General features: G+C 46.1%; 1 protein-coding gene across 2 annotated transcripts in view; it reads left to right on the forward strand.

Moving 5' to 3' along the window:
* Positions 1-4,980: 4,980 nt before the first annotated feature.
* USP40 (ubiquitin specific peptidase 40) overlaps positions 4,981-27,441 on the forward strand; it is a 74,571-nt gene continuing 52,110 nt past the window's right edge. Inside the window, exons 1-5 of one of the 2 annotated variants that reach the window (XM_083154588.1) lie at positions 4,981-5,135; positions 9,060-9,285; positions 13,666-13,733; positions 19,999-20,109; positions 26,918-27,082. In XM_083154588.1, coding sequence (XP_083010714.1) covers positions 9,081-9,285; positions 13,666-13,733; positions 19,999-20,109; positions 26,918-27,082 — 549 coding nt within the window. In that variant the 5' untranslated portion in view covers positions 4,981-5,135; positions 9,060-9,080. The remainder of the gene's footprint in view (positions 5,136-9,059; positions 9,286-13,665; positions 13,734-19,998; positions 20,110-26,917; positions 27,083-27,441) is intronic. The other variant, XM_083154589.1, reaches the window with a different exon arrangement.

A 27,441-nucleotide genomic window follows, 5' to 3' on the forward strand; every position in this document is an offset into this window, starting at 1 on the left:
AAAACCCAGCAAGTCAAGCCCATCTAACCAACCTAGCCGCTATTCAGTGCTAAAATAGCTGAAGGGAAGAAACTATTCCTTAATCTAGCAGTCCTATTCCTAAGACATCTAAAGCGTTTGCCAGACGGCAACATCGTAAATAAGCCCTGCGCAGGGTGTGTAGGATCCCTAACGATTTTATTTGCTCGACGCAAACATTGCTTCCTCTGGATTGCTTCCACCGATGGTAGCGTGGTCCCCACAATCCATTCTGCCATTTTAACAACCCGCTGCAACTTCTTGTGCAGAGAGAATTAGATTTGGGTGGGGTTTTTCTACAAAGTGAGATCTATATTGCAGTGTAAAATAAAGCAGTCAGTATTTTCCCTGCACAGAAACAAAAAAACTCACCCAAATCTAATTCTCTCTGCACATGTTACATCTGCCCCCCTGCAGTGCACATGGTTTTGTCCATCTAAGAAGGATTTTGTCAGAAAGAATGAACTAGAATAAACCCCATAGTGCATGGACATCACAAGCTGCAGAGAACATCTTAAATCCTTGTTTTGGTTTTTGCTCTTATTCATCATCCCGTGGTTACTGTTGGTTTTGGTAAAACCACCCACAAGTATTTTGGTTCGGATTCAGATTTTGGTTTAAAATTGATTTCAGAAAATTGATAATCATTGATAGAAATCAAAAATCAATTAAAAAAAAAACAGATAAAATCAGCCTTATCTACACATGCCTCACTGCATGACTAAGCTGTCATCGCTCCCCATATTAAAGACCTGGGCAAACGGTGCGGCTCACACTGCATCATAAACCGCCAGCGCTATACCAGAGAGCCCCAGATATCTTTCTTGGATTACTCCATGTGGTAAGCGGCTCAGTATATGCAGTGTGCTGGTGAAAGAAGGTCTGTGCTAAGACCGGATAGTAAGACAAAAATTTTGCTCACGGTGCCCATACTCGCTGCGATTATCGCATGCGTTTTGCACTTTTAAAGTACAAAACGCATCGCATGTGCGATAATCGCACGGTGTACCTGCGGGGATGTGATGCGATGCGCGTCCCCGCAGGTACAATATTGTAAAGCACAAAAAGTATCTGCAGGCAGTACTTTTTGTGCTTCATTGCATCGCATTGCATCAGTACAGTACAGGAGTACATGCGATGCGATGCGATGCGATGCGATGCGATGCGATGCGATGCAATGCAATGTCCATTAGTACCTATTAACTTAAAAAAAAAAAAAAGGCTACTATCGCATCTCATTGCATCGCATCGCACCCGCAAAGTGCAGTACATCGCATCGCATCCACTTCAAGTGCCAAATCTTCTGTGAGGAGACCTGCAAAACATGCACTGAGTGGGGTCCTGAGGACCAACTTTGAGAACCTGTGCCATATTTGATTGAATTCTATCACAGAGGTACTATTTCAGTTACAATAACCACAACAAGGACAATGATACCTTATCGATTCCATTATTCACCATACCCCCGTAGGGTATATTAATTCACTTTTATACAATGTATTTTTTTTCTGTATTTTTATTTTTATAAGAATTAATTGTATGACCGATCATCACATATGTATATAAAAAATATGGTACTCTTTACCTAGAACGGCGCCCGCGATCAGAATCGCGGGCGTCGGGGGTAAAAAATCGCGGTCATCGCGGGCATCGCGGGTAAATCGCGGGTACATCAAAATCGTGTACCCGCGATGACCGCGATTTTCTCATAGGGAACAATGTTAAAAAGCCTAATTGACCGCGATTTTAATGTAAAATGCCTCAATGCCCGCGATTTTCCCATAGGAATCAATGTTAAATGGGCTACAGAGCCCAAATAGACCCAATTAACCCTTAAATGTCACCCCATTTTTTTTACGCCACCCCACGATCCACGCCAACCCGAAGCGTGGCGAGCGCAGCGAGCCCGCGAGGGGCGGCGGTACGCGTCCTCCGACCTTTTCATGCCCTACTATCCACGTCGGCGTGGAGTTGAGAATAGAATAGTGTGGCGAGCGCAGCGAGCCACCGAGCCCGAAGCGTGGCGAGCGCAGCGAGCCCCGCGAGGGGACGCGGATACCTTCACAGGTAAACGCGTCCCTTCACGGGCTTCACAGGTGTCGGCGTCGCCACGGACACCTGTGAAGTCCGCGAGGGGACGCGTATAACTGTGAAGGTATCCGCGTCCCCTCGCGGGGCTCGCTGCGCTCGCCACGCTTCGGGCTCGGTGGCTCGCTGCGCTCGCCACACTATTCTATTCTCAACTCCACGCCGACGTGGATAGTAGGGCATGAAAAGGTCGGAGGACGCGTACCGCCGCCCCTCGCGGGCTCGCTGCGCTCGCCACGCTTCGGGTTGGCGTGGATCGTGGGGTGGCGTCAAAAAATTGGGGTGACATTTAAGGGTTAATTGAGCCTATTTGGGCTCTGTAGCCCATTTGACATTGATTCCTATGGTAAAATCGCGGGCATTGAGGCATTGAATGCAAAATCGCGGTCAATCTGGCTTTTTAACATTGTTCCCTATGGGAAAATCGCGGTGATCGCGGGCATCGCGTCGCGGCCGTTTATGTACTGCCCGCGATCCCGCGATCACCCCGATGGGCGCCGTTCTAGGTAAAGAGTACCAAAAATATTTATATTAAATTTTGACATTTAAGTACCTTTATTGTGATAATTCTTCCATGCCAATTTATTAATTAAGAAGGGCAGTTTATTTAATTAGTTTATTTTCTACTTTGGGATTGAGAACCCTATATTTTGTGCATTCACAAAAAAATGTAGCGTCTGCTGCAGTTAAGGGTAGGAATGGCCATCGACCATAGATGATTTGAAATCATCGATGGTTTACAGCCGATGTCAAATACTTTTGCCATCGATGTGGGAGAACCAGATGGTTTCTGTACATCGATGGCAAAGGAGAACCGATGTTTCTTTTTTTATTTATTTTTTCAAGGTGCTGGGACACTGAGCATAGGTCTGCCCCCCCAACACCCAGAAGTCCGGCCCCCGAGTTCTGATTGGCCCACGGGTCATTCCGTCAACTATAATGGATGACTATTGATGCTAAAACGATTGATGGTTATCCATCAAATAGTTTACGACTATCAATGGCTGGGTGCAGAATCACCATCGATGGTAACCATCGATGGCATCTGCACCGATGGCCATCCCTAGTTAAGCGGAAAAGAGTTTTTTTTATTTGTGCGTGTGTGTCGGTATCTGACAAATATGAATGCTATCACCTGTTTTAAACAGGGTAATGGGTAAAAAAGGTCTTTCCACATAGGCATACTTGCCTACCTGACCCTCTCCATGAGGGAGAAAATGCTCTGTTCCTGGACTTCCCTGGTAATGTATGATTGTAGGGATGGCCATCGACTATCGATGTCCCTAAAATATCGATGGTCGGGACCTCAATGTTTTGGGCATCGATAGGCGAGGGTCGAATAGTTTGATGCCATCGATGGATGGCATCCGATGTCGATATATATTATATATTTTTTTTACCCCTGCCAGCTGCCCGGCTACTCCGAGACCTAGACTGTGACTCACTTTCTGAATTGATGAATTATGTCATGCGGCACAGCCGCAGCGGCACTGGGAGTCGGGACTGTCTCTTGAAGTTGTTTGTGCGCATGCGCGCACTGGTGGTGGCCTGCCTCTGGTCTCTCAGTGCAGCCCGGGGAAGTGAGCAGCCAATACGCCACTCCCCCGGAAACAAGACAAGTAGACTTGCAGTTCCGTCTCACATCACTCACTCCGAGCCGGCCGGTCTACTGCATTTGATGGTGCCCATCGATGGTGCCCATCGTCTACGAAGTTGCGCATGCGCAGAGGAAGAACGGACGCCGCGAGGGGCGAGCATGTGCGATAGAACTAACTAACCTCCTGACGCGCTGGATAATAAGGTTTCTTCTGCGCATGCGTGCGCCGCGCATGCGCAGAAGAAACCTTATCCAGCGCGTCAGGTATAGTTCTGTCACGCATGCGCGCACCTCACAGCGGCGGCCGCCCCATTCTTCCTCTGTGCATGCGCAAGTACACGATGGTGGGAACCATCGATGGCTGCGGATAGAATGGTTTATAGCCATTGATGGTTCCTGGATAAACTGCCATCGTTGGAAGATGCGTTGATAGCCATCCCTTGATTGCCATCACCTGTGGTGAAACGCCTTTCTTATTAATTACCTAGCTCACCACAGGTGATGGCAATCATACATTACCAGGGAAGTCCAGGAACAGAGCATTTTCTCCCTCATGGAGTGGGTCAAGTAGGCAAGCATGCACACAGGTCATACTTGCCGACTTTGAAAGTTGCCTCTCCAGGAGAAGCCTGGTCGGGGGGCGGGGACAAGCCTGATGACTCAAAGCCCCGCCCCCAACCCATGCAAACACCGCGATTCGAGGATCCGCGAGTAGGGGGAGGGGCTAAATGATGCAAAATGACGCGATTTGCGTTGTTTTAGTCCCGCCCCCTCCCACGGACCCGCGAATTTCGGCAGTTATTTCCAGCGGCTCCTGGGGGGAGCGGGGCCCTGGGGGGCATGCAGGAGACTTGCCCACGTTTCTGTGGGGGCCGGGAGGGGGTCCTGATTTTCGGGAACCTCCCGGCCATTCCAGGAGTGTAGGCAAGCATGACACAGGTGCTAGCAATCATAAATAAAGAGGGACCTCCAGAAACAGAGCATTGTGTCCCTCCTGGAGAGGGTCATGTTGGGAGTTATGACATAAGCATATCACATGATATGTATATGTAGAAGCAACAGGTCATTTAGCACATAATTGATAACACTTTATCCTATCATATTCCTCAACCCCATAGGAAAACGTACAAATAAGGAGATGGTATACTAGCTAATGAATCTGATTAGTGATTGCTTGTAGTTTGTGCTATTCTTTCCTGATAAAGTTTTCCGTTTTGAAGGCGTGCTCTTGTTTCCTGAACCCGGCGCACCGCACTGCATGCCTGCATTCGTAGTTTTCGCGGTGATGTATGCTACTAATTTTCGTACTGCAAAGACTACACATCCCAGCAGCCCTCACTGAGCCGAAGCATCCACAACAAACATGGCGACTCCCAGGTAGCAGATCTCCTCCTTGGGAGCATTTCATCCCACTGGGCTCGGTTGATTGCAGGTAAAACTTGTTCCTGCAGCTTTACTGGTCAGATCCCTGCCATAATTAAGATTATTGTTGTTTTGTATATCTCATATTCATAGTCAACATCAAGACTGCGCCTCCTTTCTAGCTCTTGTGTGTAACTGAAGCATGCCTTCCAACTCCTTATACATTAGGTTATGCATTCACTTAGTTTTTCCTCAATATTATTTTATTGCAGACCATTACACGTTCAATCAGCTGATTGCTTTGTAAATAGAACGTGTCCATACAAGAATAACGCATGTAAGCTTTATTGTTCAGTAAATAGAGAGAGGGGGAGGTATTGGTAGCAAATACACGTTACTGTACCAGTGGATTGTTAGGATTTCCTTTACAGTACTTGGGGGGTTTGAATTGCATTAAATCAGTAGCTGTCTTTGGTTTTCAATTCTGCAATTAACGTAATTTCAGGGAAGATGCACTAAGTTTTGGGGAGTGATTAAAGCTTCAAAAAGTGAAAAAAAATGGAGAGTGATATACAGCAGGTCAATCAGCTCCTAACTGTCATGTCACAGGCTGGTTTTGAAAAATGACAGATAGGAGCTGGTTGTCTATCACTCTCCAATTTTTCACTTTTTGAAGATTGAAACATCTGGCCCAAAGTACCAACCAATCTCCTCCTGTCATTTTTCAAACACCGCCTTTAGCATGGTCACTAGGAGCTGATTGGCTGGTTCTCTCTCTCTCTCTCTCTCTCTCTCTCTCTCTCTCTCTCTCTCTCTCTCTCTCTCTCTCTCTCTCTCTCTCTCTCTCTCTCTCTCAAATGAAAAATACATTTATTAAATTATCAATTGAAGGTATAAAGTCATTCGCAAATAGCAATATATTATTTCCGTCTCCAAGTGTGTTACCACCTTCAGTCAACTTAGTTTGCATGTCCTCCCTCTTGCAACTTTAACTTATTGTTTCAGTCTGCTTATATCAATCTACGTGTTTGTTTTTGTTTTTCTTTTAACAACAGCACCAATTTTATATTATCCAGACAGGAGAGTATTTTTTATTTTGCCCTTTATAACACAAGAACCCTATGTGTAAGGTGTTGCATTAAATTAGCAGTGAAGAGCAGTGCTTTATTCAAGGGAAATAAAAACATTTTGTCCTGTACTGTATGTTCCCTGCTAAAGTGCAGCTGAATGGAGCACAATATGACCCACTAATACAGGCTTTCCCAACCACGGTCCTCAGGGCACACCAACAGTGCAGGTTTTAGTGATATCCAGGCTTCAGCACAGATGGTTTAATCAGAATCACTCAGGTACTAATTAAGTCACCTGTGCTCAAGCCTGGATATCTACAAAACCTGCATTGTTGGTGTGCCTTGAGGACCGTGGTTGGGAAAGCCTGCACTAATAGTATAGGTTATTAGTGTTCATTCTAACACCCGCTATCTTTGTAAACCCATGCAGTTCCTGTTCCCTGCCTGGGGTGTCGCTGTCTGCTGTGGTGTTTCTAGCACAAGTCTGCTTTGCATATCAAATCAGACCTGTGCTAGAAACACAACAGCAGACCGTGACACCCCAGGCAGGGAACAGGAACTGCATGGGTTTTCAAAGATAGCGGGTGTTAGAATAAACACTAGGTGTGAAAACTCTGTCCTCTAGACCAGTGGTTCTCAACCTCGGTCCTCAAGGACCCCGAACAGTGCACGTTTTTCAGGTCACCTGGCAGGTGAACAGGTGCACTCATTAGTCACTGACACATTTTAAAAGACCACAGGTGGAGCTAATTATTTCACCTTTTGATTGTGTGTGGAGACCTGGAAAACGTGCACTGTTCGGTCTCCTTGAGGACTGAGGTTGAGAACCACTGCTCTAGACCCCAAACAGTCTGTGTTTTTTATGACTACATACAGAATCACAAATAAATAATACCTCACCTGTATATAACTATCTCTGTGAATATTGAATACACCTGTGCACCTGCTGGGTAACCTGGAAAACGCGAACTGTTTGGGGTACTGAGGACAGAGTTTGATAACTGGTATATGTCAAATCTTGATCCCCACCGTGTCTCAGCTCCTTTAAAAACCTTTGTTTGTTTGAGTTGTGTCACCCCTAAACATAAGCATTTATTTTAAGCCACTAACTTATTTTACTCATTTATTTGTTACCAGTTTCTTATATAGAACAAACATATTCCGCAGCGCTTTACAGAGTATAGTTTAACATTCACATCAGTCCCTGCCCCAGTGGAGCTTACATCTGTATTCCCTACCACATGTACACACACACACACTAATTTTAGGGTTCATTTTTTTTTTTGTTAGAACCCAAAAAACCTGCCAGTATATTTTTGGAATGTGGGGGAAACCGGAGTACACGGCGGAAACCCACATAAGTATGGGGAGAATATACAAACTCCAGACAGTTAGGGCAATGGTGGGAATTGAACCATGGCCTCAGTGCTGTGAGGCATGACCGGTGTCCCTGCCCAAGGTTCAAGGCCTACAATACGGTACCATTACTCCCTGAGGGATGCTCACGGTATATGGTTAATAGGTTGACATGCATTGGGTTGACCACTGAAGGTTCGACATGGCTTAGGTTGACACATGAGATAGGTCGACATAGTTGGAAGGAGGACTTAAGCATTAGGTCGACAATGGCTAGGTCAACAGTCAAAAGGTCGACATGGATTTTTCACTTTTTTTGAGCCGAAGTGCTGACCGGCGGTATTTCAGGCCCCTGCCATCCACTAGGGTGAAACCCATGTCAACCTTTTGACTTCTGACCTAGCCATTGTCAACTTAATGCTAGTGTGGACCTTCCAAACATGACAACCTTAGCCATGTCGACCTTCAGTGGTAGACCCAATGCATGTTGACCTAATATTGGTTGACCCAATGGACCATGCCTGAGCTCACTGGGCAGAGGCTTCTTCAGATGATCTTTGGATCGGTCCTGTATCGTGGGTTTTGTTCCTCGCTCTCCCAGAAATTCACTCAGGGGTAAATTTACTAAGATGGGAGTTCTATTGAAGATGGGATGTTGTCTATAGCAACCAATCAGATTCTATTATCTATAGCTGTATTATCTTCTAGAAGATGTCAAATGCATTGGAAGTGGAATGTGGCTGCTATTGGGGACATCCCATCTCTACCCCTCAGTGTGTCAGAAAGGAAGGGATGGTTGAGATCCCATTATCACTCATTAACTATTATCTTTACTGTACAAGACAGAATATCAAATAGTAATAATTAAATAATGTAGTGTGTTGGTATTATTTATTAAGAGTTATTTATATAGTGCACACATATTCCGCAGCGCATATATATGAACATTCGTATATATGAACACTCACATCAGTCCCTGCCCCAGTGGAGCTTATAATCTATATTCCCTAACACATGTATATACACACAGACATTCATTCAAATTTATTGGAAGTCCATTAATCTACCAGTATATTGTTGGATTGTGGGAGGGAGTACCCAGAGGAAACCCACTCATGCATGGGGAGAATATACAAACTCTACACAGTCAGGGCCATGGTGGACATTAAACCCATGACCTCAGCGCTGTGAGACAGTAATGCTAACCATTACACCGTCTGTGCTGCCCCGTATATATAACACTTGATGAGGATAGAACCCATGACCTCAGCGCTGTGAGGCAGTAATGTAACCATTACAACATCCGTACTGCCCCGTATATACAGTATAACACTTGATGAGGATAGAACCCATGACCTAAGCGCTGTGAGGCAGTAATGTAACCATTACACCGTCCGTACTGCCCGTATATATAACACATGGTGGGGATAGAACCCATGACCTCAGCGCTGTGAGGCAGTATGCTAACCATTACACCGTCTGTGCTGCCCTGGTTTTAGGCCTTTGTAGCTGCTTTGTGGCTCCTTTATCTACTTGTGCCTATAATGTATTTTTTATATATTTTGCAGATTTACGCCTCTTGACCAGACATGTTTGGTGATCTGTTTGAAGAAGAAGAGGACTTCTCATTCCTTTCAAACAGCACATGCACTAATGGCAGGAAATCCAAATCCAAAGATTCCGAAATACTGGAACCACGGGGAGAGACCAGACTAAGTGGCCTGAGGAACCAGGGCAGCACCTGCTACCTTAATTCTCTGTTGCAGACACTTCTTTATACTCCAGAATTCCGAGGTATGAGATAAATTATTTACAGCAATGCTAGCATTTACATGAAGGAAGATACATATAAGTCCCATTTTCTGCTGAATACTATGCAAAAACATGTTATCCTGGATTAAATAACCGCATTACATCTAGCTAGACACCTAAAGTATACTGCCCACTCCCAATTCACTGCTTTAACATTTAGGGGTATATTCAATGCCGGGGGCGAGCTGTGACAGCGAGCAGGGCTGCCTGCTCGCTGTCACAGCTCGCACAGTCAGTATTCGACTGTTGTCGTCCGTCCCCCCCCCCCCCATACGCCATTTCCCCCTCGCTCCGTTTTTGGAGCGAGGGGTAATCGGCGTATGTGGCCGCAGAAGCAGCGAGACTCGTGGCTAAATGCAGCGGGCTCCCTGCATTAGCCCCGAGCCTCGCTGTTTGGGGGAATCCACACTGTCCTGTGACAGCGAGGACTTCTCTGGAACATAGAATAGAGTGAGCATCTGGTGCGGGGGTTAAACAACGAGGAACGCTGGTTTTCTGCGATCCCTGCCGTTTAAACTCCTCGCCGGCAGCATTCAATACAGGCCTTAGTGTACAGCCTAGTTTATGAATAGACATAGAACAATTTGCCATTGGAAAAATAAGTATTTTAATTTCATATTGACATTAAAACATCTATACCAATTACATAGTCTAGATCAGTAAGATGTTATGTATTAGTATATATGCCTCTGACTTTATTTATAGTTATTTGGGAATCAAGTTACATCTCTGTTTTTACATTACTTCTATAAGGTATTTTTGGTGGACCCCGGGATATGGAGGCTCATGCTAGAGCACGCCTTTAGGAAATGCTAAAACTGTAGCAAGGCATGCTGGGATGTGTGGTTTAAAAACAGCTGGAAAACCATAGGTTGGCCAGGCCTGTGCTAGAATATGGGTTCTTTCTAAAAAAAAAAAAATAGAAAAAAAAATGTTTTTAAACTGCTCTTTGTCACTGCTCCAGCATCATTTACACTATGTATTCCCTATAGGTACACACGGATTCATTTAGTTGTGTTCCGGAATACATTTAACCTACCGGTATGTTTTTGGAGGAAACCCATGTACATTATTACACACACATATAATATACAAACCCTACCCAGAAAGAGCCTAGAACTAAACCCAATTTCAGTATAGTGGAAAACAAATCTTCCGTAGCATGATTTATTTCAGGAAACAGTGCATTGGGTTATATGGTTTTATTTGCCTTATTATTTAAAGTGTAAATACACTACATGACCACAAGTATGTGGATACCACGTCTACAGTGTTCGGTCATTTCAGACACACACCTCGCTAATGGGTGCGTACAGTGAAGCATACAGCCAGAATTCTCTATACTCAAACTTAAACTGGTGAGTTGGAGATATCTACAAGCTCTTTGAGCTTCATAGGATGCCACCGTCCCAAGTCAGTTTGCCATATCTCTGCCCTGCTAGACCTCCTCTAATTCATTGTGAAGTGAAACGTCTGCAACAAAAAGACTTCTCAAAGCGTTACCGCCGGGCGCTAATGGACATCCCTTTCCTGTTTCAGCATTGCAAAGTCTTGGGGGTGGTATTCAATTCCAGGTCACGACTATTGTTATGTCCTGACAGCCTTGACCCTGGCCTGTTTTCATTTTGCTGGACCGCAAATCACCAGGCGGGATTCAATGACCCATGTGCTGGCGAAAATGGGGCGTACCCGTGCAAAAGGGCGGGGATTGTCGAGATCCATCCGTAATCGCAACAGTTCACGGCCGTTCTCGGCAAAACAGGTCCGACAGCTTATTAAAGTCGGGCCCATTCTGTCGATCTGCCTTTTCAATGCTGTCGGACGAGACCGCATTGAATAGGCACCTGCCACTATTTCCTCCATCGGAAATAGCGGCGGGGGTTGAATACCCCCTAGGTCTATTAAAAATTCACATTCCGACCCCTGGCCCCGACACTTCAGATGAATTGGAAATGCTAGCCAGGCCTCCTCACCCTACATCTGTACCCAAACTCTGCTCTTATGGCCGAATGTGTGCAAATACTGAAAATCATGTTCCAGAATCTAGAGAGACGAGTTACTAGAAGATTAGATGCTTTGATTATACTAAGTAAAGGGCGGGCCAGCGCCATGGGTGTTCTACTCAGGTGTCCACATACACTTGTAGTACATAAGAGATTAATTTAATCTCCCTGATTGGAAGAACTAGAGTAGAAGCCGCTGGGAACTTTTATGAAAACTAGTCGCTAAAATGTTATGTACTGTAACTAATTGCTAACTGTTCTGGAAAAGTATCAGAATATAATTGGTTGCTATGAGTTATGTGGATTGCCCTGTTAGAGACATATGGGTATATAACTGAATAATTAAATATAAATCATCTGATCATTAAAAAATCATCTGATTAAAAAACCAAACCTGGACCCTTTATCTCCCACAAGCTACCGCCCTATCTCTCTTCTCCCATTTGCCTCTAAAATACTAGAACGGCTGGTTTACAGGCGTCTCACCAGCTACTTGTCTGACCACTCCATCCTTGATCCCCTTCAATCTGGGTTGCGCCCACTTTATTCCACTGAGACTGCCCTAGTGAAAGTCACCAATGACCTGCTGTAAGCCAAATCCAAGGGTCACTTCTCCCTGCTTATCCTTTTGGACCTATCTGCTGCCTTTGACACTGTGGATCACCCTCTCCTCCTCCACACACTCCAAAACATTGGCCTCTCTGGCACGGTCTTCAACTGGTTTTCCTCTTACCTCTTCAACCGTTCCTTCTCAGTCTCTGCCTCTGGCTCCACCTCACCACCTTCCATCCTTCCTGTCGGGGTCCCTCAGGGTTCCGTCCTTGGCCCCCTTCTGTTCTCTCTGTACACCTCCTCTCTGGGTGCACTCATTAACTCCTTTGGCTTCCAATATCACCTCTATGCGGATGACACCCAAATCTACCTCTCCTCTCCTGATCTGTCCCCCACTGTTTTCTCTCAAGTTTTCAACTGCCTCTGCCATCTCTACCTGGATGTCTGAGCGATTTCTGAAGCTGAATATGGACAAAACCGAACTTATTATCTTTCCCCCACCCAGAGCAATGCCCCCTACTAATATCTCTATCACTGTTAACAACACCATCATCTCCCCCGTTCCCCAAATCCGCTGCATGGGTGTCACTCTTGACTCCTCCCTCTCCTTTGCACCCCACATCCAAGCCCTGGCCCATTCTTGCCGGTTCCAGTTACGCAACATTGCTCGCATCAGGCCCTTTCTCTCACAGAGTGCAACTAAGCTGATCATCCACTCATTGGTCATCTCACGGCTCGACTACTGCAATGTTCTCCTCACCGGCCTCGCTCAATCCCAACTGGCTCCTCTCCAATCTGTCCTCAATGCTGCAGCCAGGCTCATCTTCCTCTCCCGCCGCTCTAATTCTGCCACTCCCCTTCAACAAAATCTGCACTGGCTTCCATTCCCCTACAGAATCCTTTTCAAACATCTCACACTCACATACAGGGCCATCTCTAATTCCATTGCTCCATATATCTCTAACCTCATCTCCATTCATACACCCTCCCGCCCTCTACGGTCGGCTGACGACTGTCGTCTCTCCTCCACCCTGATCACTGCTTCCCATGCTAGAGTACAGGACTTTGCCTGTGCTGCACCCCTTCAGTGGAACGCACTCCCTAGCTCCATCAGACTCTCCCCGACCTTGCAAAGCTTTAAACAGGCACTGAAAACTCACCTATTCATCAAAGCGTACCCTTCCACTGCATAAACCAGCTGGTTCTCCGACCCCTTGCCTGTTTACATCCTGCTATCTAACCACCACCCACTCGCTTGCACCTCTTGTAATCTGTCTGTCTCCCCTTCCTACTAGATTGTAAGCTCCTCCGAGTAGGGCCCTCTTCCCTCCTGTTGTCAAAGCCCTCTTCCCCTCACATTTCACGAACAGCTCTCCTATACTTAAACACTCAGTGACCATCTTCGTCTGCATACTCATCTCCATCATTGGCCTCAAGCCTCTAGTTGTATGTTGTTTGAGTCCTCACTACTTACATTTAAGCTGTAATGTGTATTGATCTGTGGCGCTCTTTATTTGTACTGTATTTTTGTTATTTATTCAATGTTATGCCAAGTATTGTTCCTTTGTACGGCGCTGCGAAACACTTGTGGCGCCTTATAAATAAAATTCTAATAATAATAATAATCATTGCAGCTGGCATATACATATAAAGTCACCTTACTGAATGTTTTGTAAGTGATTGTTTTAAGGCTCATTGACGCGACCGCAACAATCGAAAATACTTCTGATTACATTATGTTCTTTGTTAAATTGTCTAAGTGCTAGTGGTGTATACTGTAGTCATTGGTGTCTCTGTGTTTTGACAGAAGCCCTTTTTGCCTTGAGTCCTGAAGAGCTTGGATCTCTGGAGGAGAAAGATGTCCCAAATTCCAAGGTATTCTTATTTCTCCTTCATCCACTAGGGGACACTGGAGTTGCAGTGGGGAATAGAAGGACGACCACAGGGAGCATGGGCACTTTAAATAAAATTGACTGTGACTAACTCCTCCCCTTCTACTTCCTCTCCCAGGCAGTCTTTGATTGTGCCCTGTGGGAGCTTTTTTTTTTTGTTTTTTTTTTAGTGATCTGCAATCAGCAAGAGGACATGCAGGTAGCACCCTGCCCCTACCTGCCTGCGACGAGGGCACTGCCAGGGGGACCCATCGCAGCTGCGCCTGTGTCCCTGGCTTCTGGGATCATTGTCCGAAAGGATCCGGACACCACTGCATGCAGCGCGCCTCGCGGACCACATTCAGCCACACCGCCACCGGCCAGCACAGCAGGGTATACGTACCTTATACCCTGGCTCCCGGCTGGCAGGGAGGCCAGGTAAATGCATGGGTTTTCATTTAAGGCATTTTTTAAAAGAGCGCTATTTATAAGGGGGCGGAGCTTATAGCAGCACTGTGTGAGTGACCGCCACTTGTCAGTACAGCTTCCGGCTACCTCAGCGCCCTCCCCATAGGGGCTACAGATGCACGAGGCGGCAGCCATTGTTGTGTGCACACGATAGAAGCGGATCTCCCCCTGGGGTCTCTGAAATTTCAAGGCTCTCAGAGGTTTTCTCATCTTATCCTTTTCCTGCGGATAGCAGAAAACTATGAAGCTAAGTCTTCCTCTAAACCCGCCCCATGAAGCCTCGTGGCCACACCTAGGGGATTTCAAGGTGGGCGGACGTCTGTTGCATTTCAGACAGGTGTGGTCCCACTCTTGTCAAGATACTTGGGTGAAAGACTTGGTTTCCTTCGGCTACAAGATGGACTTTCTGTTACCACCCCCCTCTCAGGTTCTTCCCAACACGTTTGCCAGTTTCTCCAGATAAAAGCAAATCATTGCAGGAGGCTATCGGCAAACTCCAGGACATGGGTATGGTGATTCCAGTCCCGGCCACACAGAGAATGCAGGGATTTTACTCCAGCCTCTTCCTAGTGCCAAAGCCGGATGGCTCGCTCAGGCCTTTTCTCAATCTGAAACACCTCAATCCATACCTGAGCGTGGCCCACTTCAACATGGAATCCTTGCAATCCGTGATTGTGGGTCTGGAGCGGGAGGAGTTTTTGGTATCCCTCGATATCAAGGATGTCTACCTGCACATACCCAAACTTGGGGCGCCTACCTGCGGTTTATGGTATGGGATTATAATTTTCTATTCCATGCCCTGCCATTCAGCCTCTCATCTGCACCCCAAGTTTTTCACCAAGGTAATGGCACCAAGAACTCAATCTCCCGAAATCTCACCTTCTGCCTACTCAGAGATTGTTGTTTTTGGGGATGATTTTGGACACTGTCCTCCGACGAGTCTTCCTACCTCTGGACAAGATAAAATCCCTTCAGGAGTCTGTTCGTCTGGTGTTGCAACACCGACAGGTCTCCCTCCTTCTTTGTACACGCCTGCTCGGAAAGATGGTGTTCGCTTTCGGTTTCGACCATTTCAACGTTGCCTTCTTCGACAGCGGTCGGGTTCTCATCTTTTCCTACACCAGTGAGTGTTGATATTGATATACCGGCTTATTAACTTTGCTAACACATAGGCTACCACCGCTTGCTATACTGCTACTATAAAGAAAAATTACCTTGGTACCATTAACCCATTTATTACTGGAGACTCCATATTTCTTTAAGTGCTATCCTAACATTGAAGCCCTACTTAGAGCCATATATGTTATATTTTATCTCATGTATTTTTCTGTATGAAATTTTATTTTACTATTGTTACTTTTTATAAAAATGGTATAATATATACAGTGTGTCCGGATTCATCATTCTTGATCAGCAGACTATAATTACTACCAATCTATAGCAGCGCAGAGCATCACAATTCTTGTTCTAGTCTTTTTGCCCTTTCTCTGAGCTCAGGTGAACTCTCTAGATGCCTGCAGCAGCTGGTCTGAATTTAATCTAACACAATTTTGTTTTACACCCAAATCTAGTATTAAGCGCCAGGATTATGTGGTCCAGTAGAGGCTCATAACCTCCCCTGAACTACACACCTACACCAGCGAGTGTCCCTATCTACACAAGCTCGATCCTCTCTAGCATGGTGGCTCAACTCCACGAACCTACAGGAGGGCAAGAGATTCGGCATTTGCAGCCGTACACTCCTTACCATGAACACCAGTCTCTAAGGCTTGGGGCCAGTCACTTTGGGTCACCGTTTCCAGAGGAATCTCGGCTGTCGATCAATGTCCTTGAACTCCGTGCAGTGTATTATGCTCTGCTTCAGGCAGACTTTCCACTCAGGAAAAAGGACATCAGAGTGCAGTCTGACAATGCCACCGCCGTGGCCAACATAAACAAGCAAGGAGGCACGTGCAGCCGCGCTGCCATGAAGGGGGTCAGTCGAATCCTGCTCTTGTTTACACCGGGGGTTATCTCCACTATCTTCATACCTGGTGTGGACAATTGGGAGGCCGACTACCTCACTTGGCAGGATGTCCATTACGGGGAGTGGTGGCTTCACCCGCAGACATTCCAGAGGTTGGTACATCGGTGGGGGTGCCCACAGATCGACATGACGATCAACTGCCCCTGTATTGTGCTCGAACAAGGCATCCACATGCAGTGTCAGTGGATGCTCTCACGGCTCCCTCGGACTACCAGTACATCTATCTCTTCCCTCCATTCCCACTGTTTCCTCGGATTCTACAGTGCATTCACAGGGAACCGTACTCTTGATAGCGCCAGATTGGCCCCACCGATTCTTGTACATGATTCTCGCACATCTCCTGATAGACGAGCCATGGCCTCTGCCCCTGCTAGACGACCTGCTGTCTCATGGCCCTTTCATCTATCTGGACTTGAGGCATCTTCATTTGATGAGATCGTTGTTGAGAGGTCCATCTTGAAAAAAGGCAGGCAGCCCGGCCGCTTTAATTCCAACCATGATAAAAGATAGAAATCAGGTGAGGTCGGTTCATTACTATCGTATATGGAGAGCTTACGTGGCCTGGTGGGAGGGGTGTAGGGTTTCTCCCTTGAGGTTCAAGTTGGCACGTCTTCTCCTCTTCCTGCAAAATTGTCTTTCTTCCGGCCTCTGGCTGGGGTCTTTGAAGGTTCAAGTCTCAGCCCTCTCTATTTTCTTTCAAAAGAAACTGGCCCTTCTTCCTCAGGTACAGACCTTGTTCTAGAGCATGTTGAGAATTCAACTTCCTTTCAAGCCTCCCACAGCTCCTTGGGACTTGGATGGGGTTTTGGCCTTCCTCCAATCTTCCTTATTCGAACCTTTGGAAGAGGTGGAATTAAAATACCTTACCTGGAAAAAGGTTTTGCTACTTGCCTTAGCATTGGCTGGAAGAGGGTCAAAGCTAAGCGTCTTGTCCTGTCGCCCACCCTCTTTGGTGTTCCTTGAGGACCGAGAGGAACTCTGTACAAGCATTTCCTTCGTTCTGAAGGTTGTGACTGCCTTTCACATCAATCAATGTGGTTCCGGCCTTTCAGGATGATTCTGAGGAGTCCAGGTTTCTGGATGTAGTATGTCCTCTTTATATCGATGTGGCCAGGACGGAGTTTATCCGCAAGTCATACTCTGTTTGTCCTCTATGATTCCACCCGTCCTGGTTGGCCAACTACCAAACAAGCCTTGGCCAGGTGGATTTGCCTGAAGATTTTATAGGCTTATTTAGCTGTCTCCAAGACTCCACCTTCTTCCATCTATGCACATTCCATATGTTCGATGGGCACCTCAAGGGTGGCTGCATGTGGGGTGTCTATCCACCACACTTTTGTGGCCTCTGCTTCGCAGTTTGGTCGCTCTGTGTTTAGGAGTTCCCAGTGCTGTCCACCCTGCGTTGGGAGCTCCGGGATGGCCCCACTGCAACTCCAGTGTCACCTTTTGGATGAAGCAGAACTGGGGATTTTGTACTTCCTGTTAAATCATTTTCTCCGATTCCCTAGGTGACACTGGACACCCACCTGGCGCTGTTCAGGTTTTCAGATTATCTTTACTTGGTTGAAGTTCCTGCCAGGCTCTGCTCCAGCTCTGTGTATGCTGGACCTTCCTGGTCATTGTGTGATTGTTTCCACTGTGTTTTTCTTTCTTTCTGACCTCTCTTCGGAAGTGTGTTTTCTTTCAGCTCTCTCCGGTCACAATTACTCAAGACTGCCTGGGAGAGGAAGTAGAAGGGGAGGAGTTAGTCACAGTCAATTTTATTTAAAGTGTCTATGCTATACCCAGGGAAGAGCTAATTCGGTAGCATTTCATATTAGTGATACATGTCATATGGAAGAACGCATCCTTGCACTCCGTCAGGATAGCGGCGAGAATGGATAGCACACTTTGATAGAAAGCTTGCACCAATCAGTATATAAATACAGGGGGTGCTAGAGACCCAGCGCTCCTTATGCTGCAAGTCATCGTAAAACCAGTACAGTTCTACAATCACTGAAAACGCCCAACAGTCTCACATGTAACTCCAAAGGATAAATGGCGTGTGTTCAAAACTTCACGGATCCTCAGGGCAACCACCGGCACATGTAAACCATAATCAGTATGGATAAAATTCTCTCTGAAAAAAAATTCCACACCCTTCCAGTGAAGGACGTCTCTATTTTGCACTATTGTGAGTGAATAGTGCTTACGTGTATCTTACATAAGATCAGATGTACCAAGGCTCATAAAGGTATCTTTCAATAGAGGCCGTCACCAACCATAGGCTCACACATATATTGGTGAATGATACTCACACTGGCTTACACAACGGTAGTAAAGATCACACACATCAGAGTATCTTTTATGTCATCAGATCATGTTAATGGGGTGAACAAAATGGGAAAACTCTCAAGTGTCAACTTTTAATGTGACAAATTAACACATATATCAAATTTTAAAATGAGGGTAGCCTCGTACCAGATTTGAAGTGCAGGTTCTATTACAGGATAGAAAAAGATGGTACCCAGGTGTTCTTAAACTGAAGGAAGAGCCTTCCTTTCGTCTGGTTACTTTGGTGCCCTCAACACCTCCAACATGTTTCAACGTCATTTTCAATCCTTTTTAGCACCCACGATGTGCTGCTGATGGATCAGATTCCGACTTATCCTGTGCACTGCAGGTTCGACCTCTGACTCCAATCTGATGTGCACGGGAACGCACATCAGATCTGATCAGATGTCAAACACATGCGATTTAGTCGTCACTTTTCATTTGATTTCTCAGACTGATCCGTCGGAATCAGATGAAAACAGGCCATATCGCACTGGTGTATTGGGGCCTTAAGCCCTGTAAATTTGGAGTAGGGATGCCAATCCCAGAATCGGGATCCTGGGATTTCTGGCTGGGATTTCAATCCCGGGATTCGAGCCTCCAATCCCGGGATTGAAATGCGCATTCACGTTTCATCCCTTATTACTGCTGAAAACGTTCTGTGCGGCTGCGCAGCGTCATGTCAGAGGTCACTCTGCTCAGCTGCGCACCCGCCACCTCCGCTGCATCCCCTGGTCCATGCCAGCATGCTGCTGCCGCCGCCTTGTGAGGCGGGACTGTGCCAGCCTGTCACCTTTCACCAGACTGCTGCTGTCAGGTTCCACGGGCGAGTAGCAGGGAGGGATCGAGGCATGCCGGGTGGGGATGATTACTGTGTCTGCTTAGTGTGCCGGGCAATGGCGGCAGCAGCAGAACATGCTGGGTGGCTACTGTCTGTCTCTTCTCCCAGCTGTGACACATGCAGCCTTGAGAAGTTGAGACCGCCCAGGATAAAAAGGGCACATGCACTCGGCCATTCACATGATATAAAAGAAAGTGTAATTCATCAGACTAGGCCGCTTTATTTCACTGCTCCACCGTACAGCTGTGATGTTCACTAGCCCACTGTAGGCACTTTCTGTGGTGGGCAGGAGTCTGTATGGGAGCTGTCACTGGTCTCTGGCCATACAGCCCGATACACATCAAGCTGCTGAACAATGTGTGTTCTGACACCATTCTGTCATACCAAACATTAACTTTATCAGCTTGGGCTACAGTAGCTCTCAGATCAGTACGTTCGCCCATTATTCCTGCTTCCACCACAAGAACTCACTTACTGGCAGATGCCATTCTAACGAGCTAATCAATGTCAGTGGTTTTAATGTTATGGCTTGGCTGTGTATAATTACGTCACATACATGTGCATCCATAAACTAATCCATTCATAGCTTAATCCTCACTTACTGTACATCTATACTTCCAGGTTCGGATCATTCCATTGCAGTTACAGCAACTTTTTGCACAGCTCCTATTGGTGGATCAACAGGCGGCGTCCACCTCGGACCTGACCAGCAGCTTTGGCTGGGATAATGAGGTTTCTCTGTCTACCTTATTTATTGTGTAGATGGCTGTGTTGGTTATGTTCTAAGTTTTGTTTATACAAATCTATTTGACACTGTTATGGGTCATAGGGTTGACATACATTATGTCGACCACTAAAGGTGAACAGGGTTTAGGTCGACACATAATATAGGTCGACATGGCTAAGGTCAACAGGATCGTACTGTCAACACGAACATTAGGTCGACCATGGGAAGGTCGACATGAATATTTCACTTTTTTTTGTTACGAATTTCAACGTAAGTCGACATGGACATTGTATCGGTGTACCGCGTCCCCTTTCATGGCTCGCTATGCTTTGAGCACACTGTTATATTCCCCCCCCCACGCCCCAGTGGATGGTAGGGTATGAAATACCGCCAGTCGGCTAAAAAAAAATTTGAAAAATTCTTGTCAACCGCATGACTGTCAACCTTCTCATTGTTGACATGCTTGAGTTGACCTTCCAACCATGTCGACATTCATAGTGTCGACCCAGTGACCGTATACCCTTTGACACACATAGAAAAGATGGTCTGTGTCCTTTTCATTAAATGTATTGTTGTTCAAAAGGACCCCCCCCCCTCTCCTCTTCCCTGCAGGGCACGCCAGTCTAAGCAATGTGTCTAGTGACGAAAAACGTATTATTATTATTATCTGTTATTTATATGACGCCACAAAAATAAATGAACCAAATAGGAAAACAATGGCTTACAGCACAAGATAAATGTAGGACAAGTACATGGTATGTAAACTTTGCTGCACCAGCGGACAGGACACTGAGGGTCAGGTATCCTTGTAGAGAGTAAGGTCTATTTTACACTGTCCGTGTGTGTAAAAGCCGTGCCGTCCCTGCCGTGTGTAATGGACAGCTATGTGTCCATTCACACGGGACCGTCACGGCACGGCTGCCGGGTAGCAGCCGGATCTTACCACTGCAGTGTCCGGCTGCCGTGCCGTGGCCGTCCCGTCCTCACAGGTCAGTGTGTGCTGAGGGCGATGGGGGCCTTTCACACACACCGGTCATTTGGTGTCCGGTTTTAGATCTCCACAGCCACCAAACTGACGTCACTTCAGTTTCTACCCTCAAATTTACACAGCACTGGCTCACGGAGCCGGTGCATGTGAAAGAGACAACTGTCAGGCAAAAAGCCGGACAAAGTGTGTCCGGCTTTTTGCCGTCCAGTCAAAACCGGAGTGTGTGAAACTAGCCTAAGGGCTGTTTCACACAGTACGGTTCCTGCCGCACGGTGAAATCCCGTACGGTCAGGGAGCCGCGCCGCACTCAGAATTTTATAATGGCAGGGATGGCCACAGCCCGGCAGCCGTCCCTTCCAGTGGGGGGATCCGGCTGCAGCCGTGCGGCCGGGCCGTGGCCGTCCCGTGTGAATGGACACAATAGTGTCCATTCACAACTGCTGAGTGCGGCACGGCTCCCTGGCCGTACGGGATTTCACCGTGCGGCAGGAACCGTACTGTGTGAAACAGCCCTAAGGATACAAGCCAGTAATATGCAAATAAAGTAATGGAGACTTGTATTTTTATTATTAAAATGTTATTTATGGAGTGCAGTGCTTTAGCTCCGTGCACTCCCTGAGCCTCTCAAACTCACCCGCCAGGCCTGCTAATCCTCCAGGAAAACTGCAACACCGCATGGACGAGTATTTATACTCGTCCATGCCCTGTAACCGGACCACCTGGGGGACTCCACGAAGCTGCAGATCGGCACCGGCGTCTCCTGTAAAATGAGGTACCATGTGAAACCTGACCGCAGTGGCTGCCGGCGATGATACCCCTAACCATCCATCATCTCCTTCATCTCCTGCAAATGCTGCAGTGCCTCAGACCCTGTTTCCCTCATCCACGGTGCTTCCTGCCCCTGATACCCCTTTCACTTATGGTGATATGGTAGTAGCTATACAGGCTGCCATTGGCCCCATCCGAACTGCCCAGACTGCTGATATAACTAAGAGACTAAGGGGTAGATTTATTAAGCTCAGTGAAGTGATAACGTGTCTGCTTTTTATCACCGGCCAATCAGCTCCTACCTGTCATTTTCTAAACCAAGCCTGTAACTTCACCGTTAGGAGCTGATTGGCCGGTGATAAAAAACAGACACTTTGGGCCTTATTTTGGTTAATTCTTTCTGTCAAAATCCTTCTTATGCGGGGTACACACCAGGACGACCCGCTCACGATGCACATCGTGAGCGGGTCGTCAGTGTCTCGTCCGACCCGCTCACGGTGACGCGGGGGGGCACGACCCGCTCACGATGTGCACCGTGAGCGTGTCCGATCCGATGGCGACCCGCACCCGGCTGTATGGTCGTCATTGAGATCCTACCTGCAGCAGGTAGGATCTCAATAACGACCGACCCGCGGGACCGCGCATCGGATCGGTATCGGTCCACAGCAGGTCAGAAAAGGGCCCAATCAGCACACAATCTACATCCAATTGATCGGAATTGGATCGAGATTGTGGGGATCGGGCCCTAGTCGTCCTGGTGTGTACCCAGCATTAGATGGACAAAACCATGTGCACTGCAGGGGGGGCAGATGTAACATGTGCAGAGAGAATTAGATTTGGGTGAGTAATTTTGTTTCTGTGCAGGAAAAATACTGACTGCTTTATTTTTACACTGCAATATAGATCTCACTTTGAAGTAAAACCCCACCCAAATCTAATTCTCTCTGCACAAGTAACATCTGCCCCACCTGCAGTGCACATGGTTTTGCCCATCTAAGAAGGATTTTGTCAGAAAGAATGAACCAAAATAAGGCCCTTTATCACTTCACCGAGCTTAATAAATCTGCCCCTTGATTCTCTATCTCAAAAAATGCAAGACACAGAGTGTCAGGTGGGAGCATTATGTGGAGACGTTTCTGACCTGCAGTCTACACAGGCTAAACAGGCAAAGGCACAGCACAAGCTATGGGTTAGATGACTTAGAAAATAGGTCTCAGAGGAATAATCTCAGGATAGTGCGCCTCCCTGAATCAGTAAAAGGCCCTGCTCTCCTGGACTTTATAAAGCATACCCTACCGGTTTTGCTGAATATTCCAGATTCTTGCAAAGATATGATTGTGGAGCGAGCCCACAGGATTGGACCTGAGAGCAAACAGGATTCCAGACCCAGAGTAGTATTTTTTCGGAGCCTTAATTACTTACAATAGAAAGTGCTCTGGGTGGCGTCACACAGACATAGGGGGGAATTTACTAAAGGAAATTTGTAAAAAATAGGTGTAAAAATAGGTGTATTTGTATCCAGAAATACACTTATTTTTTACATTTACTATCCCGAAAATACGGCAATTCGTAGTCGTATTGATGTGCTATCAATACGAATACGAATTGCCGTATTTTCGGGATAGCAAATGTCAAAAGTAAGTGTATTTCTGGATACAAATACACCTATTTTTTACACATTTCCTTTAGTAAATTTCTCCCATAATGTTGGAATCCAACCGCCTGTTTATATTGCAAGATTTATCTGCAGAACTGACTAGGGCGAGGACGGAATTCACAGCAATTTGCTCACATTTGGCTCAACACAACGTTAAATTTGTATTGATGTACCTGGCCTGTTAACGTATATATGACGGGTCTGATTATGTGGCTTTTTCGAACGTCCCTGATGCAGGAAGTACATGCCAAATTGTTCATAGGGCATATATCTCCCAAGATATGTTTAAGAAATTTAGCTCGCCAACGTTTATATATCAAAATACAACAAGATAAAAGAGAGCGCACTGTGTTGATCTTTGTTATTATTCTTTACTCAATATTATTTAATACAGTTATTATACAATACAAATTGAAAAACTAAAAAATACATACATATACAATAAAATAATGGTTCCGACTAGCACCACTTAGAGCCCATACTGGTATTATGTTGCCAATAATAGGAAAGTTCTCAAATTGGATAATGGCAATATGAGTGTTCCCCTTTAAATTACAATTGTTGTAGCAGTTTTTAGTTGTATAAATTCAATGTTTTTATGGTATATATTACTGGCTGGTGTACTGATGAAATTGCGGCAGAGATCCAGTGCTTTTTGGTGTCCGCTTCCACCGGTGTTGCTCCGATGGTAAGGGAGCCGGTACCGGCGTAGCCCCGATGTTGAGGGAGCCGGCGCTGGGAGCTGACACGGAGATGGAACGGTATCTCTCACCGGTAGCAGGCACTTGGGAGCGAGTGGTGGCCGGTCTGCTGAACAACCAGCGTGGCCCCGATGTTGGGGGAGCCGGCGCTGGGAGCTGACACGGCAGGATGATAGCTCTCACCCGGGTGTCTTAGATGGAGAGACGCCTCTTAGCACTGCTGTGCCGTTGGAGCAAGGTGGAATCAGTCCAGCTGGATTGGGAATCGGGCAGCCAATAGATGGTAATTAGGGCTGTATCAGATGGGAAGCGGGTGTCGGGATAAGATAGACTTTTGACGCGTTTCTCCGTCTGTGGTAAATCTGATGGTTTCCTCAGAAGATGGTCTATCTGTTGTCTGACCAGGTTTAAAAAGGTGAACTATCCAATCAGTGGAAAACATCAATTAGATTGCACCTGTGGGTGCACCTGGTCAATCATTAGTCAGGTAATCTGAGCATGTATTTCTGTGGAGCTCTGTGGATTGCGGACCATTGCAAACTTTTAAAACATACATATATATACATACACAGAAATACATGCTCAGATTACCTGACTAATGATTGACCAGGTGCACCCACAGGTGCAATCTAATTGATGTTTTCCACTGATTGGATAGTTCACCTTTTTAAACCTGGTCAGACAACAGATAGACCATCTTCTGAGGAAACCATCAGATTTACCACAGACGGAGAAACGCGTCAAGGGTCTATCTTATTCCGACACCCGCTTCCCATCTGATACAGCCCTAATTACCATCTATTGGCTGCCCGATTCCCAATCCAGCTGGACTGATTCCACCTTGCTCCAACGGCACAGCAGCGCTAAGAGGCGTCTCTCCATCTAAGACACCCGGGTGAGAGCTATCATCCTGCCGTGTCAGCTCCCAGCGCCGGCTCCCCCAACATCGGGGTCACGCTGGTGGTTCAGCAGACCGGCCACCACTCGCTCCCAAGTGCCTGCTTCCGGTGAGAGATACCGTTCCATCTCCGTGTCAGCTCCCAGCGCCGGCTCCCTCAACATCGGGGCTACGCTGGTTGTTCAGCAGACCGGCCACCACTCGCTCCCAAGTGCCTGCTCCCGGTGAGAGATACCATTCCATCTCCGTGTCGGCGCCCAGCGCCGGCTCCCTCAACATCGGGGCTACGCTGGTTGCCAGCAGACCGGCCACCATCTGCATCTGGAGTGTCTGCTCCCGGTACCGGCTCCCTTACCATCGGAGCAACACCGGTGGAAGCGGACACCAAAAAGCACTGGATCTCTGCCGCAATTTCATCACGTACACCAGCCGGTAATATATACCATAAAAATATTGAATTTATACAACTAAAAACTGCTACAACAATTGTAATTTAAAGGGGAACACTCATATTGCCATTATCCAATTTGAGAACTTTCCTATTATTGGCAACATAATACCAGTATGGATTTTAAGTGGTGCTAGTCGGAACCATTATTTTATTGTATATGTATGTATTTTTTAGTTTTTCAATTTCTATTGTATAATAACTGTATTAAATAATATTGAGTAAAGAATAATAACAAAGATCAACACAGTGCGCTCTCTTTTATCTTGTTGTATTTTGTATTGCTAGAAAGACCTATTGGCCTTTTCCACAGCAAATTGAGCTGTGGATTAGAGTTATATATCTATATAAATTCATTCCTTTTTTATATATCATAACTGCGCCTGATTTACCCCCTGGGGTATTTGCTTGTTTAGTTCAGTTTATATATCAAATCTGGCAATGCAGAAAAGTAAAAAGATATTGGTATAAAGTACTCAATTTCATCAATACATCTTTTTCTATAAATATGTCTTTTGAACCTTTGGTATTTCTTCTTGCAAACTTCCGACCTTGGTTGCATATTGTTTTCAGAAAGCTTTAGTAACTTTTTGTACTATTATTATCACACTCGCGAATAAACTGATATTAAAATACTGGATTTCTAATCAACTCTTGGTGAACTAAACAACACTCTTCTTAAACTGCTATGCTATGCTAGACAAACTACTTTGGTCGATTTGGAAGTAGGAGCTAAAACACTTTATAAGAGATGGGGCTCTTGAATATTGAAACTCTTAAGATATTCAAGATTTTTGAACGAACAGATTGGAGGCCATATAGACAACTTGGCACTGTCCCAGGTAATTAGGTCCCCCCCCCTCCCCAACCAAGACAATTTTCCAAAACCATTTTTTATGGACATTAGGCTTGCTTTCACATAAATGTTTTATAGTACACTTCTATATTCTGCACTCTACAAATATTAACAATATTGTTTTCTCCTTCGGTAGACATCAGGGGCCACAGCTTTACAGTGGGTAGTGGGAGTGGGAGAGAGCACCAGCACCCTAGGTTAAACTTGAACTGCCTCCCAGGCAGTCTCTGTTTTTCATGGTTCTCACTTGTTCTTCTAAGTCATTTAGCAATGCAACGAAGTTGATTGTATTCTCTGTTTTTTATGTACTTGATGTTGCTAGACATTGTTGTGTCACCCTGGAATTTTTCACACTCCTTTGTGTCTACAGAAAAAACAATAAAAATGTCCCAATTTTTATTTTATTTTAAATTTACGTCTTGTTAAACGTTCCCCTCTACCCTCCACATTTTAATTGTATTTTTTTGTTTGCTCATATTCCCGCTCCCTCCCTGTAGGAAGCCGGCCAGCAAGATGTCCAGGAGTTAAACCGTATTTTGTTCAGTGCCTTGGAAAGCTCCCTGGAGGGCACCACTGGCCACAACCTCATCAAGAACTTATATCATGGAACAGTGGTGAACCGTATACAGTGTCAGGACTGCGGCTGTGTCAGTGAGCGGCAGGTGAGATGGGCTACAGCTAATCAGGAGCAGGGAGGGTCAGTAAAGTGTTGCTATAGAACCAGGTAGGAACTATATGATCTGTGATCTCGTATGCTGCAGCTGCACATGAGCCCAAACAGCATGCCAGGTACCAGGTTTTTCTCACTCGCGAAATAAAGGTACTGGGAATAACAAAACTACTTTGCAATATTACACTGATTAGGTTGATGTGTGACTGAGTTCAAATCTGTATACGAAGTCCTACAACGCGGTGGCTTTTGTCATGCTGAGTTCCATTATCCTTCATTTGCGATTTTGAGCTGGGTTCATGCTCGGAAGTAAAGCAAAAAGCACACAGCTGGACAAAACCATGTTGCACT

This window comes from Crinia signifera, chromosome 7 (genome assembly GCF_055691185.1).
Source record: "Crinia signifera chromosome 7, ASM5569118v1, whole genome shotgun sequence".
Classification (NCBI taxonomy): Eukaryota; Metazoa; Chordata; class Amphibia; order Anura; family Myobatrachidae; genus Crinia; species Crinia signifera.